The following is a 12,406-nucleotide window of genomic DNA, read 5'->3' as shown; positions in this document are numbered from 1 at the left end:
GACCAAAATCCCCTCTTGGTTAACGAGATGTCCGAGGAACTGAACCTCTCGTAGCCAAAACTCACACTTCGAGAACTTGGCGTACAGCCGTTCTCGTCTCAGAACTCCCAACAACTCCCGCAGATGCTCCTCATGATGCTCTCGGGTCTTGGAATACACCAAGATATCATCTATAAACACTATGACCGAGCGATCGAGCATCGGTCTGCAGACCCGATTCATTAGGTCCATGAACACTGCTGGCGCGTTGGTGAGCCCAAACGGCATCACCACGAACTCGTAATGTCCATAACGAGTTCGAAACGCGGTCTTCTCCACGTCCTCCTCTCTGACCCTGACCTGATGATACCCATACCTCAAGTCTATCTTGGAAAACCAAGATGCACCCTGCAACTGATCGAAGAGATCGTCTATCCTCGGGAGTGGGTAACGGTTCTTCACCGTTAACTTATTCAACTCCCGGTAGTCAATGCACATCCGGTGTGAACCGTCCTTCTTTCGGACAAAAAGAATCGGTGCTCCTCATGGAGAACTGCTCGGACGGATGAACTGATTGCCTAGCAGTTCCTGTAGCTGTGACGACAGCTCCTGCATCTCTGGCGGTGCCAATCGGTACGACGCTTTAGCGATAGGGGCCGCACCTGGCACCATGTCGATCCTGAACCCGACCTGTCTCTCCGGAGGTATCCCTGGCAACTCCTCCGGAAATACATCTGCAAACTCCCTGACCACCGATACATCGGAAACCGAAATCTGATCCTTGACCCGCGTATCTACCACATACGCTAGATAACCCGCACACCCGTGCTGAATGTACTGCCGAGCCCTGGCAGCTGAACAAAACCCTGATACCACTCTGGTGCCCTCGCCATATACAATCAGTTCTCCCCCACTTGGGGTTCGAACTACCACTCGCTGGCCCTCGCAATCAATCATAGCACCGAACCGACTGAGCCAATCCATGCCTACAATCACGCACACCTCCCCCATGGGGATCAGAATCAAATCTATCGGAAAAGGACACCCCGAAAATCTCCAAATCACACCCTCGATAAACTGAAGAAGCATAAACCCCGTGTTCTTTGGCGATAGACACTCGCAACAGACACTCTAACTCGCCTACTGGCACACTAAACTCCCTACTAAATGACTGAGACACGAAGGACCGACTCGCCCCCGAGTCAAATAAGACCAAAGCAGGCAAAGAGTTCACTAAAAACGTACCTAATCACAGGTACAACAGATAAGCATACAACAGATATAGAAAACGAGATAAAGGATAGAAACATACCAGCAACCACATCTGGTGCTGCCCTGGCCTCCTCTGCGGTCAACTGGAAAGCACGACCCTGAGCCTTCGGAGGCTCTGCCCTGACTGGTCTCCCATCCGTGATCCTCAAGGTAGTCGGCGCTGGAGCATGCGCCGGCTTGGCGGCTAGCAACGGACAGTTGGCCTTAATGTGGCCAACCTGATCGCAGTGATAACATAACCTCATACCCTGAATCGGGACTGCCTGGCGGCAGTCCTTCGCGTAATGCCCCGTCTTGCCACACCTGTGGCATCCACTATCAGCTCGACGCACACCAGAATGACCCTTGCCGCACTTCCCACAAGTGCGGCTCTGCTGACCCCCGGTCCTAGTATCAACGGTCTTAGACCGCTTCGGCGCCGGTTGAGACTATGTCGGGGCCTGCCGCTGCTCCCTCAACTGCAACTCAATCTCTAACTCACGCCGTCTGGCGGCCTCCTGCAACTCTAGAAGAGTATCACATCGCTGGGTAGACACAAACTGACGGATATCCGTCTTGAGCATGCTCAGATAACGGGTCATCTGAGCCTGCTCTGAAGCAAACTCTAGGCAAAACATCGCCCTCTCAGTGAACATACAGGTGATCTCCGTCACCGACTCCCCATCCTGTCTCAAACTCAGAAACTAATGTGCCAAACGTTCCCGCTCAACCCGCGGAATGTAACGGGCGCGGAACATGTCCCTGAACTGCTCCCAAGTAACATCAACTCTCTGATCATCAGTGTACGACCCAGTCGCAAGTCTCCACCAGTCCTTGGCCCCAGACCTAAGCAGGTTCAGAGCACACCTGACCTTCTGGTCAGCAGGACACGAGCAGGTGAAGAAACACCCCTCCACATCTGAAATCCATCTCATAGCCTTGATGGGATCCTGCGTCCCATTAAAAGTAGGGGGCTTCGTGTTATCGAAGTCCCTGTACTGGAAGCCCCTACCAACTCCTCCTCCTGCCGCTGATACAGCTGATGCAGCTGCTGCGGCAGCTGTCTCCGCAAGGGCTGCATAGCGCTCATCAAAGTACTCCACCATGGCGGTCTTAATCGACCCAAACATCTCTGGTAACTGTGCGTGGAACGCATCAGCAACCTTACCATGCAGGATCTCTCGGATCCTGGCATCCAACTCCTCTGTACCCATCTGCACCACTGGCTCAGGTGCTGTTGGCCCCTCCTGGCCTCTGTCCCCTGATCCTGATCCCGAACCGGATCCAACCACAAAGTGTTTCGTCATCACCATTCTGAAACATACCACAAGATATCAGATAATCCATATAAATAACTGGGAGCCAACTCCCTACAAACCCTAGGGATCGTGACTTACTTGACACGAGTATGGGTCCTGTGCTTTCAGTAGTACGGGCCCATACTACCTTCCACACCTACCCATATTTGTCTCAAGCATCACCACAATGCCCTAACTGAATACACAACATGGCGAGCGCTCAATCCTCACTCCTAGAGGAATGTTAAAGATCTCATAACTGGCCTCCCGGCCCCACACAACCCACCCATCCATGAAACTTCCACCAACCCTGCAGTACTAGTGTATGCTAGCCATACATGACACTGGACCCTATAGACTTTCGAATATCCAATCCTACCCTAAGCTCCCAATCAAACAAGAACAGAACATAAGGCCAAATCAAACATTCTCAGGCTATAAGATCTTAATTATGTATGACCGTGATGCATACACTAAGCAACTACAATAATGATGTCAATCTCATATAAAGGAAACCCTAGGCTAGCAGGCATCATGTGATTAGGCAATTCTATCATGCAATTCCTGAAGATCCTTAGCCTAGTACTAACATGCTAATCTACATATCTCATAATCAAATAACTTGTATGGTATTTTGGGGTCTACTTACTGGCTCCGACTAATCGTACACCCTGCATCCTCCTTTACTTATTTTGAAAACCTTTTTGAAAAATCATTTTGAAAATCCCTTCCTTGATTTGAGACTGGAGTTACACGCATGTTCCTCCAATTCACTCAAACCAAGGCTCTGATACCAACTTGCAACACCCAAAAATTCAAACCAATTTAAACTTTTTAAAAACATTTCAAACCATTAAAAATCATTACAACTTTGTTTTCAAAATGTATAATATCAGAGTTTTCCCAGAAACATAGACAAAACATGAGGAGCTGTACGATCACGCCTTCGCCATGCCGCGATCCCCTGATGTACCTGAAACAATAAGCCGAAACTGTAAGCCCGGGAGCTTAGTGAGTTCCCCCAAAATACCGATACACATACAGTCCATATAAACATATCATAACAAACTGAAAAACATGTAATGGGTCCCCAGTTTTACAGACTGGATTACCCCTGAGCCCACAGTACGAGTCTCCCTTTAGCCCGTAACTGGAATGCTCCCGAGCCCATAGTACGAGTCTCCCTTTAGCCCGTAACTGGAATGCTCCCGAGCCCACAGTACGAGTCTCCCTTTAGCCCGTAACTGGAATGCTCATAAGGTCTGTTGGCTATCGTACGGAGCAGTACAACCTCAACCCATCCCACATAACATATAACATACCATATAACCACTGAGCATGCAATAATCATATAACATCACAGGTAGTCCTACAGGTCTACCTAACTGGCATAACTACTAGCATGCAACACTAACTTATACTCAACATCTAACACTGCTAGGATAACATATCCAATGAGCCGGCCTTGGTGCCTTAGACCCCTTAGTATAGTGAGGATAACTCACCTTGCAACTGTCGTCTGAAACTAGAAAGTTCAACTCCTGGATCACCAACACGAACTCCACCACCTATAGTTACCATAAAACCCTTTTTCATAAATCTCCAAATTACCAGAATATCCTCAGAAGTCAACTGGTCAACTCTTGGTCAAAGTCAAAGTCCACAGTCAAAGTCAACAGTCCATGTTGACTCGACTCGTCGAGTGTAGTTCACCGACTCGTCGAGTCCTTCCTGAACTCGAGAAGTCGTGAAATCCTTGATTGGCTCGTCGAGTTCCCCTTTAACTCGCCGAGTTCATACGTGTCCAAGAATTGGGAGAAACCCTAGCCGACTCGCCGAGTCTTCGAACGACTCGCCGAGTTCAGGGCAATCTTCAACGGACTCGCCGAGTTTGTTCATCAACTCGACGAGTTCATGACCATCTTCATATGACTCGCCGAGTTGACTATGCAACTCGCCGAGTCCTTGCAGACCTCTATCCATGCAGACACTTTTTAAGCCATGCCAAGGTTCTAAATTACACATCCAAGCTTCTAAGGCATGATTAACACGTAAAGTTGCAAACTTTACACACATGCAAGGCCCTAAAGGCTCTAAATGACCATTCTAAGCTTCTAATGGAGCTTTACTCCTTAGGAGAGTCTCATCCTTGCAAGAGCTGGAAACTTTATGGACTTAGGACTCAAAAGTGGTTCAGATCTGAAGTTTCAACTTCAGATCTAGCTCCCATACCAAAATTCCTTCATGAATAACTAAAGGAAGCCCTAGTTTCCACATATGAATGATTCTAGAAGAAAAAGAGGTTAAGGTAACAGCTGGTTACCTCCAAAACGTGCCCAAACTGAAGTAGACTCTGGATCCACACAAAAATCTTGATGCTAGCCTCTTGATCTACAAATCTCCTTCACAAAAGTCACTTCCCAAAGCTCCAAAACACTCTCCAAGCTCTCACTCACGGAATTTAGGGTTTCTGGGTCTCAAGAGGGTGATAGAGGACAGTGGGAGGCGCTAATGGTCCAATATATAGGGTGCAAAACCCTGAAAATTAGGGTTTCCACTGCCAGCTCCTACTCGTCGAGTCCCTCATGCCGACTCGACGAGTCAAGCGCCAACTCGTCGAGCAGACCTTAGACATGAAATCTAAATGGAAAAATTAATAATACCTAACGGTTGGGATGTTACACTCCAGGCGACAAAGAGTATGCCCAGAACACTAACGCCTGAGCCAATTGTTGGCCCCGACATAGCAGGAGACACGATTAGCCAATCAGAGTAACGGATCCTACCGGGAGTGCAGTCCCTATTCCCCGTACGGAACAGCAAGGATCCCCAGTATAAAAGGGCCTCCGCCCTACCTTGAGAAGTAAGTAATATCTCTCAGTCCTCATCACTCTCAGTCATATATCTCCCATTGACTTGACCGTCAGAACGTCCTCTCGGGAAACGGCTGTCAACCTTCTTTGTTGTGACTTTGTAGAGCCTTCCGACGACAACAAACACTTTGAGAGCCGGTGGTTGGAGCCAAGTTCACATCGATTACTATAATAAAAAAAATAGAAAATGAAAATAATAGAGGAGAAATCTATCATTATAAAACATTTCAAATTCTCTAAATAAAAACTACAACAAAATAAGAAGTTTGGATTTATGGTGCTAAGCTAAATTTTTTTTCTTTTTTTTTTTTTGACTAAAGCTATCAATTTTCAACAAACCACTAGATTGTTTTTTGCAATTTTGTCTTTATATAATCACAAAATCTATAATGAAATCTAATTGATTTAACACATATGCGTATTTCCGTGTCGTTTCATTTGAGTTGGACGGTAGTTTCCTTTTAGGGTTTATACGAATTAGTTGCGACATCAGTTGTGAAATTACCAGAATACCCATTCTACAGTACATATACCCTCATCGTCTCTAGATTTTAGGGTTCTTGCTCTTCAAGCCGAAGCCCTAAAACCTTCTTTCTTCCTCTGTTCATCACCCCAAAGTTAGCCAATTTATATGTCGATATTGATTGACACAATGCATCATCCTAATTGATAATTCTTTAATCCATGTGTTTTCCAATTCGTACTCCAAACCCTATTAAAATCTCACGATGCAGATATTGAATTCAGACGAAACAGCAGTTGTTCCAACTGATGAACATGATTGCACCACCACCCCGACCGAAAACATCGAAGAAGAGTTGGATGAGAACTCGAATGTAGAATCCGCAATAGATGCTTCTGGAAAGACTTTGGATCTCCAGGTTTTGGATGAGAGTAGGATTAGTGACGGTGATAATTCTTCAATAGAGGGTTTATATGTGTACAAGAATACGTTCAATTTGATTCCTCGATCGGTAGGGGGTTTGGTTAGGTTAAAAACCCTTAAGTTCTTTGGGAATGAGATCAATTTGTTTCCTTCTGAATTTGGCAACTTGGTTAACCTCGAAAGATTGCAAGTGAAGATTTCTTTGCCGGGGTTGACTGGATTACCTCTACAAAAATTGAAGGCCTTGAAGGAGTTAGAGCTTAGTAAGGCGCCTTCCAGGCCTTCAGCTTTTCCGTTACTGGGAGACATAATGGGACTTGAACGCTTAACCAAGCTATCTGTCTGTCACTTTTCTATCAGGTATTTTTTTTAGTTCTTCTATTTCTTTTACAAATCTAATTTCTGTTAATTGCTATGTGAATAATGTGAGTCACATTGAAATTTAACGAATTTAATCATGGTACTGGCCTCTTCAATCTTTAATTTCTGAAATGACTACGACTCATAGTCAATACAGGATTGATTTCTCTGTTTACATCAGAATGACATTAGCCATTAGAGGAAAGAACTAGGATTTTAGGCGTGTTCCTGAAACATTAACTATTGCCTTACAACTGAAAAATAGGCCACATGTCCACAACGCCTTAATTGCTGTGCTCTTCACTTTACATTTGGTAATATCCAATTCTTTTCTCAATATCTTCTATTTGCCTCTTCTTTTCTCGTGTGACTAGAAAGTGGACATAACTTTATAAGGTCAAAACAGTTTTAACTAGCGACTTATCTCTAGTATTTTGGCTGTGAACCATGTTCTCATATTCTATGGTGGACAAGAAGACCTTTTTCTCTGGATATCGTGAACAGAGATTTCAATATGAATTGTAAGGATGTTTACTTGTTTACTTAGTTTATTCCATGGTTTGATTTGATATAAGCATCATTGCAAATGTCGTCTTGCCTTGATCATGCATGTTTATATGATTCCCTAATGAGGTGATGGACTGATGGTGCAATAACCACCCAGGCAACTGTTTTTTTGCTTAAAGAAACTTCAAAGCACATAAAATAAACAAAACTAAAAAAAAAAATCATAAAGGAGGGTTGTTTTTGGAGTAAAGATGTAAATAATTTAGGGTTACCTCTTCTCTAGTCTCTGTATATGCTGATAACCATATATTTAACTCAAAGTACTGATGAAATTTGGCCTCCTCCTTATTTTGCAGATATTTGCCACCAGAAATTGGCCGTCTTACTTGCTTGGAGTACCTAGATCTTTCACACAATAAAATGAGAATTTTACCCTCAGAAATCACTAATTTGAGTGCCCTCATAACATTGAAAGTTGCCAACAATAAATTGATCCAAGTACCTCCAGCCTTGTCCTCTCTCCAAAGATTAGAAAACTTGGACCTTTCAAACAACAGGTTGACATCCTTGGGGTCTCTTGAATTTGACATGATGCATAATCTTCGCAGACTAAACCTTCAGGTACTTACAATCAAGTTAATCCCTTTCCCAAGTAAATCTTGTCTTGAAACTAGTAGAAACTTTAAAAAATGAATGCCTGAATGTTTAAGATAGTCAATGAGCAATGGTATATGCTTCTATGTATAGGGTTATTTTGCACCTGAAGTACATTGACATGCTTTATGTGACTTGATCTTGACGAAGGTAATATATATTCTTTAATTGTAGTGCTAAATATGGAGAACTACCTTGATATATGCACAAAAAATCAACTCTCATTTGGTTGTATACTTGTATTTGTATACACCTATATGACTGCTTTATAATATTTTTTGGATGCGTTGGTTTTCTTGGGTATAATAAATACATCAAGAGGGGACTTTGTTATTATGCTATTCTTTTCTCTTCTTCTTTAGTCTTTACCTAATGAACGCATATCATTTGTATGTCATTCTAGCTTGACTGATGCTGTTATATGTCTTCTTTTCTAGTTCAATAAGCTTCCAAGTTTTTCTCAACTACCTTCATGGATAAGCTGTGATCTCGAGGGCAATGATGAGGACATGACCAATGGTGAATTCATCAATTCATCTGTAGAGATGGATGTATTGGAAAGTACTGTCACAGCCCTTGATGATGATTCCATAAATGGTAGTCTTTCTTCCTGTCACTTGTTTAAATATTTCATTATTTTCAGAGATGGATTCTAATGTGTGCTAATGTGATCCAGATTCTCCTGCTTCCATGTCAAGTCATTTAACTGGTTCTTCACCAAATAGATCTTTCCCAGCAAGAAAACCTAGGAAGGGGTGGAAAAGGCGTTACTATTTGCAACAGAGAGCTAGACAAGAGCGTTTAAACTGCAGTAGGAAGTGGAAAGGTGATGATTCTGTCCATGCTTCAACTCAAAACACAACCGAAAATTGTGAATCCTGCAATACTATTGTTGCATCTGAAGCCCTTCTAGAAGGTCCCTCAGTTAATGCTTCTGTTGATCTGGATAACAAAGAACTGCTTCCTGCGGATGGTGAAAGTGAGAAGGACCTTAGTTCAGAACAGGTTGAGGGCAAAGAGGTTGAAGATGATTGTAGCAAAGAAAAGGCTGAATTGGGTGCTCTTTCAGAGGAGAAGTTGGTGGTGGATAATTCATGTGGTAATAATGCCAATACACATACAAAAAGACATTCTGAAAGGGATCTTGATAACCCTAAACCAAGAAAGTCAAGAAGACCAACTGACATACACGTAAACCAGTCTTCTAAATATAGTACAATGTCATTTTGTAGCATTGAGGATTATCTCCCAGATGGGTTTTATGATGCAGGGCGAGATCGTCCTTTCTTGCCTCTCAGTAGCTATGAGAAAAGCTTGCATCTTGGCTCACGTGAAGTTATAGTCATGGACAGGTAGTTTTTGTAATCTTGATAATCAATTATTGTCTGTTGAAGGATAATGATATGTAAACTGAAGGTAAATGTTTTTTCAGGGAAAAGGATGAAGAGTTGGATGCTGTAACACTTTGTGCTCAATCATTGGTGTATCATTTAAATCAGATGTATGGTTCCACGAAAGATGAGGGAGACATTTATCTTGGTAAATTACAGATTGCTTCCTTGCTTGCTCTGTTTGTATCTGATCACTTTGGAGGGAGTGACAGAAGTACAATGGTTGATAGGGCACGCAAGTCTGTATCTGGATCAAACTATAACAAGCCTTTTGTCTGCACTTGTCCAACTGGGAACAACAACAATATTATGAAATCCACAAAACAAAATGTAAACTCAGCAGCAGATGACACTGCTCTCCTATGTGAAAAATCTCTTCAGTTGATAAAAGCAAGGAGAAATTCCATTGTTGTCCCTATTGGAACTCTACAATTTGGTGTTTGTCGACATAGGTCTTTGCTCATGAAGGTAGTTTAATAATCTATTTACTTGGGTCATGTCTCATTTACTTTCCGTGTATAAATAAATAATTTATTTGTTTTTCCATTTGCTTATAATTCAGTACCTTTGTGATCGAATGGAGCCTCAAGTACCATGTGAACTTGTGAGAGGGTATTTGGATTTTGCACCACATGCGTGGAATGTAATTGTGGTTAAGAGGGGTGATTCAGACATTCGGATGGTAGTGGATGCATGTCGTCCTCATGATATAAGAGAAGAGACAGATCCAGAATATTTCTACAGGTATAATATCTAGTTATACATACATGATGATGTGTAGTTATGTTGTATATATATTAAGTTGGTTGGTATTTTAATTTTAGGTATATTCCTCTGAATCGGATCAATGGTGATGCACACTGTTCTTTTCCATCTCTTTCTGCTGCATACGAAGACATCAAGGAAGGAGATTCAAGTTCAACAACCCTTATTGAATGCAACCTGGGATCAGTCGAGGCTGCTGCTAAGGTCTTGATAACTGTTATAATTGTTTATTTGTTGTAATAACTATGTATGAGTATGAGTATCACATTTCTTAATTGTTGTTTACATGATGTTGCAAATATTAACAGGTGCGCACTTTGAAAGTGAGTGGGAGCTCTGCAGAGGAAGTTAGGAATTTTGAATATAGCTGCCTAGGGGAAGTGAGACTTCTAAGTGTTTTGAAGCACCCTTGCATAGTAAAAATTTTAGGTCATCAGATATCTACCAAGTGGTTACCTTCACAATCAGAAGATGGAATACCAGAACATCATCGTATATTGCAGTCTGCCATTTTTATGGAGCATGTAAAAGGTGGATCTTTAAAGGTACTTGTCATACATTATCTTATCTTTGTTCTTTTTCTTTGTGCATTAATTTTCCTCTGAATAACAAACAGGGGTATGTAGAAAAGCTTGGAAGATCTGGTGAGAAGCATGTTCCTGTGAATTTGGCGATGCAAATTGCTAGAGATGTTGCCTGGGCGTTATCTGAAGTGCATTCGAAAGATATAATACATCGTGACTTGAAGAGTGAAAATATTTTGGTTGAGATGGATGAAAGTGAAACGTGTGCAGTTGTTAAGCTTTGTGATTTTGATAGAGCAGTTCCTTTACGTTCTTGGTTGCATACATGTTGCATTGGGCATATGGGGGTCCCTCCACCTGATGTCTGTGTTGGAACCCCTCGTTGGATGGCTCCTGAAGTTTATCGAACAATTCATGATCCTCGTTTATATGGACTGGTATGTATATGTATATGTATATGCTACTTTCCCTCTATACAAAGTAAATGAGAAAGAAACAACCCCTAATAAGTTAATTCTTGTGTGGTGTAGGAAGTAGATATATGGTCTTTCGGATGCCTACTTTTGGAGTTATTGACTTTGCATGTGCCTTACGTGGGGCTACCCGAGTCCAAAATTCATGACCTCCTTTTGGTATGTATATTATTTAAGGGTTAAATAGCAACACAAATAAATCAAACTACATTGCTATAAAAGTTTTCCAACTATGATCATGAATTGATAATAATTGGTTAAAACAGATGGGGAAACGGCCACAATTGACAGATGAACTAGAGGCCTTGGGTGCAGTGGAAGAAGAAGATGATGATAGTAAAGAGACAGAGTTGCAAACTGAAGAATACAAAGAAGAAAAAACCCTCAGATTTTTAATTGATATTTATCGGCAGTGTACTCAGGATGATCCTAATGATCGTCCAACAGCCATCAGACTTTACAAAATGCTGCTTGATTTCTCAAATTTGACTAGTCAGGAAGTATAGATAGAGTCTTATCTTATTAGTTAAGCTCTCAGTTGTATTTGTATTTTTTGTGGTTAAAGTTATATATATATATATACAGACTGACTGATTGTTGTTAATTGTTATTTCTTCCCCGGTTGTTAGAGCAGAGCCCAGGTGAAGTTGTTTATGAATTTTGTTTCTTTCTTTGTACGAATTTGTTTAGTGTTAGTGTAATCCCCCCCCTCAGTCTGAATGGCTAAAATGAACATATCCATGTTGCTTGCTATTATGTGTAAAAGACAGTTAAGTATGTTGCTATTATGGATTAAAGTAATTTCTATCGTACAAGTTTTAGGTTACATAGGCTTTGCATATTGCTATTATTGAAAAAAACTGTAATTATGTTGCTATTATTAATAAAATTTTTATTATATTGGAAAAAAAAAAGTAAAATACGATGTTTTGCCCGACAAAGATGTCATGATTGGGAGTCATTAATAAAAGCGAGTCCAAACAAATCATGTATGGGATAATAGGAAATCATTTGGGGGCATTAGTTACGCCTGCTCTATTGGATATAGCAAAGTATGTTTCTATTAGTTAAGTTGGATATAGCAAAGTATGTTTTGGATATACCTTCTATTTGTTGTCCTATTTGTGATGCTGGAATGGAGTCCAACAATCATCTTTTTTTCAAGTGCTCGGTCGCGTGCGAAGTTGGTTCTTGCTAAAATTCTGGTTTGGTAGGGTTTCCAGTCGTATTCTTTTGACTCTGTTGCTCATTGGGTGGATTGGATTGGAAAGCTTAAAATAAAAAAGCATGTTAAAGAAGTGCTTGAAGGGGTGTTCTTTGTCACTTGGTGATGCCTTTGGAAGTTTAGAAATATGTTTGTTTTTGGTACCGTTCAACCAAAAAAGAGTTATTTTCGATGACATTGTTTCCCTTTCTTTCCTTTGTTCTAATAGTGCTAAGTTTAA

The 12,406-nt window shown here is 41.6% G+C and overlaps 1 protein-coding gene across 1 annotated transcript; it reads left to right on the top strand.

Moving 5' to 3' along the window:
- The first annotated feature begins 5,905 nt into the window (after positions 1–5,905).
- LOC145114985 (Leucine-rich repeat protein kinase family protein) lies at positions 5,906–11,787 on the top strand. The gene is made up of 11 exons (XM_079051117.1): positions 5,906–6,647; positions 7,511–7,775; positions 8,246–8,405; positions 8,485–9,160; positions 9,241–9,667; positions 9,762–9,943; positions 10,024–10,168; positions 10,273–10,509; positions 10,581–10,925; positions 11,019–11,120; positions 11,228–11,787. The coding sequence occupies exons 1-11, from the start codon at positions 6,130–6,132 to the stop codon at positions 11,465–11,467; spliced, it is 3,297 nt and encodes a 1,098-aa protein (XP_078907243.1). The 5' UTR covers positions 5,906–6,129; the 3' UTR covers positions 11,468–11,787.
- Positions 11,788–12,406: the final 619 nt, after the last annotated feature.

The sequence above is a fragment of the Lactuca virosa genome, chromosome 5 (assembly GCF_052849685.1).
Source record: "Lactuca virosa cultivar CGN04683 chromosome 5, Lactuca_virosa_CGN04683_v6, whole genome shotgun sequence".
Classification (NCBI taxonomy): Eukaryota; Viridiplantae; Streptophyta; class Magnoliopsida; order Asterales; family Asteraceae; genus Lactuca; species Lactuca virosa.
The sequence above is the reverse complement of the archived record's forward strand: the minus strand, read 5'-3'. Positions and strand labels throughout refer to the sequence as shown.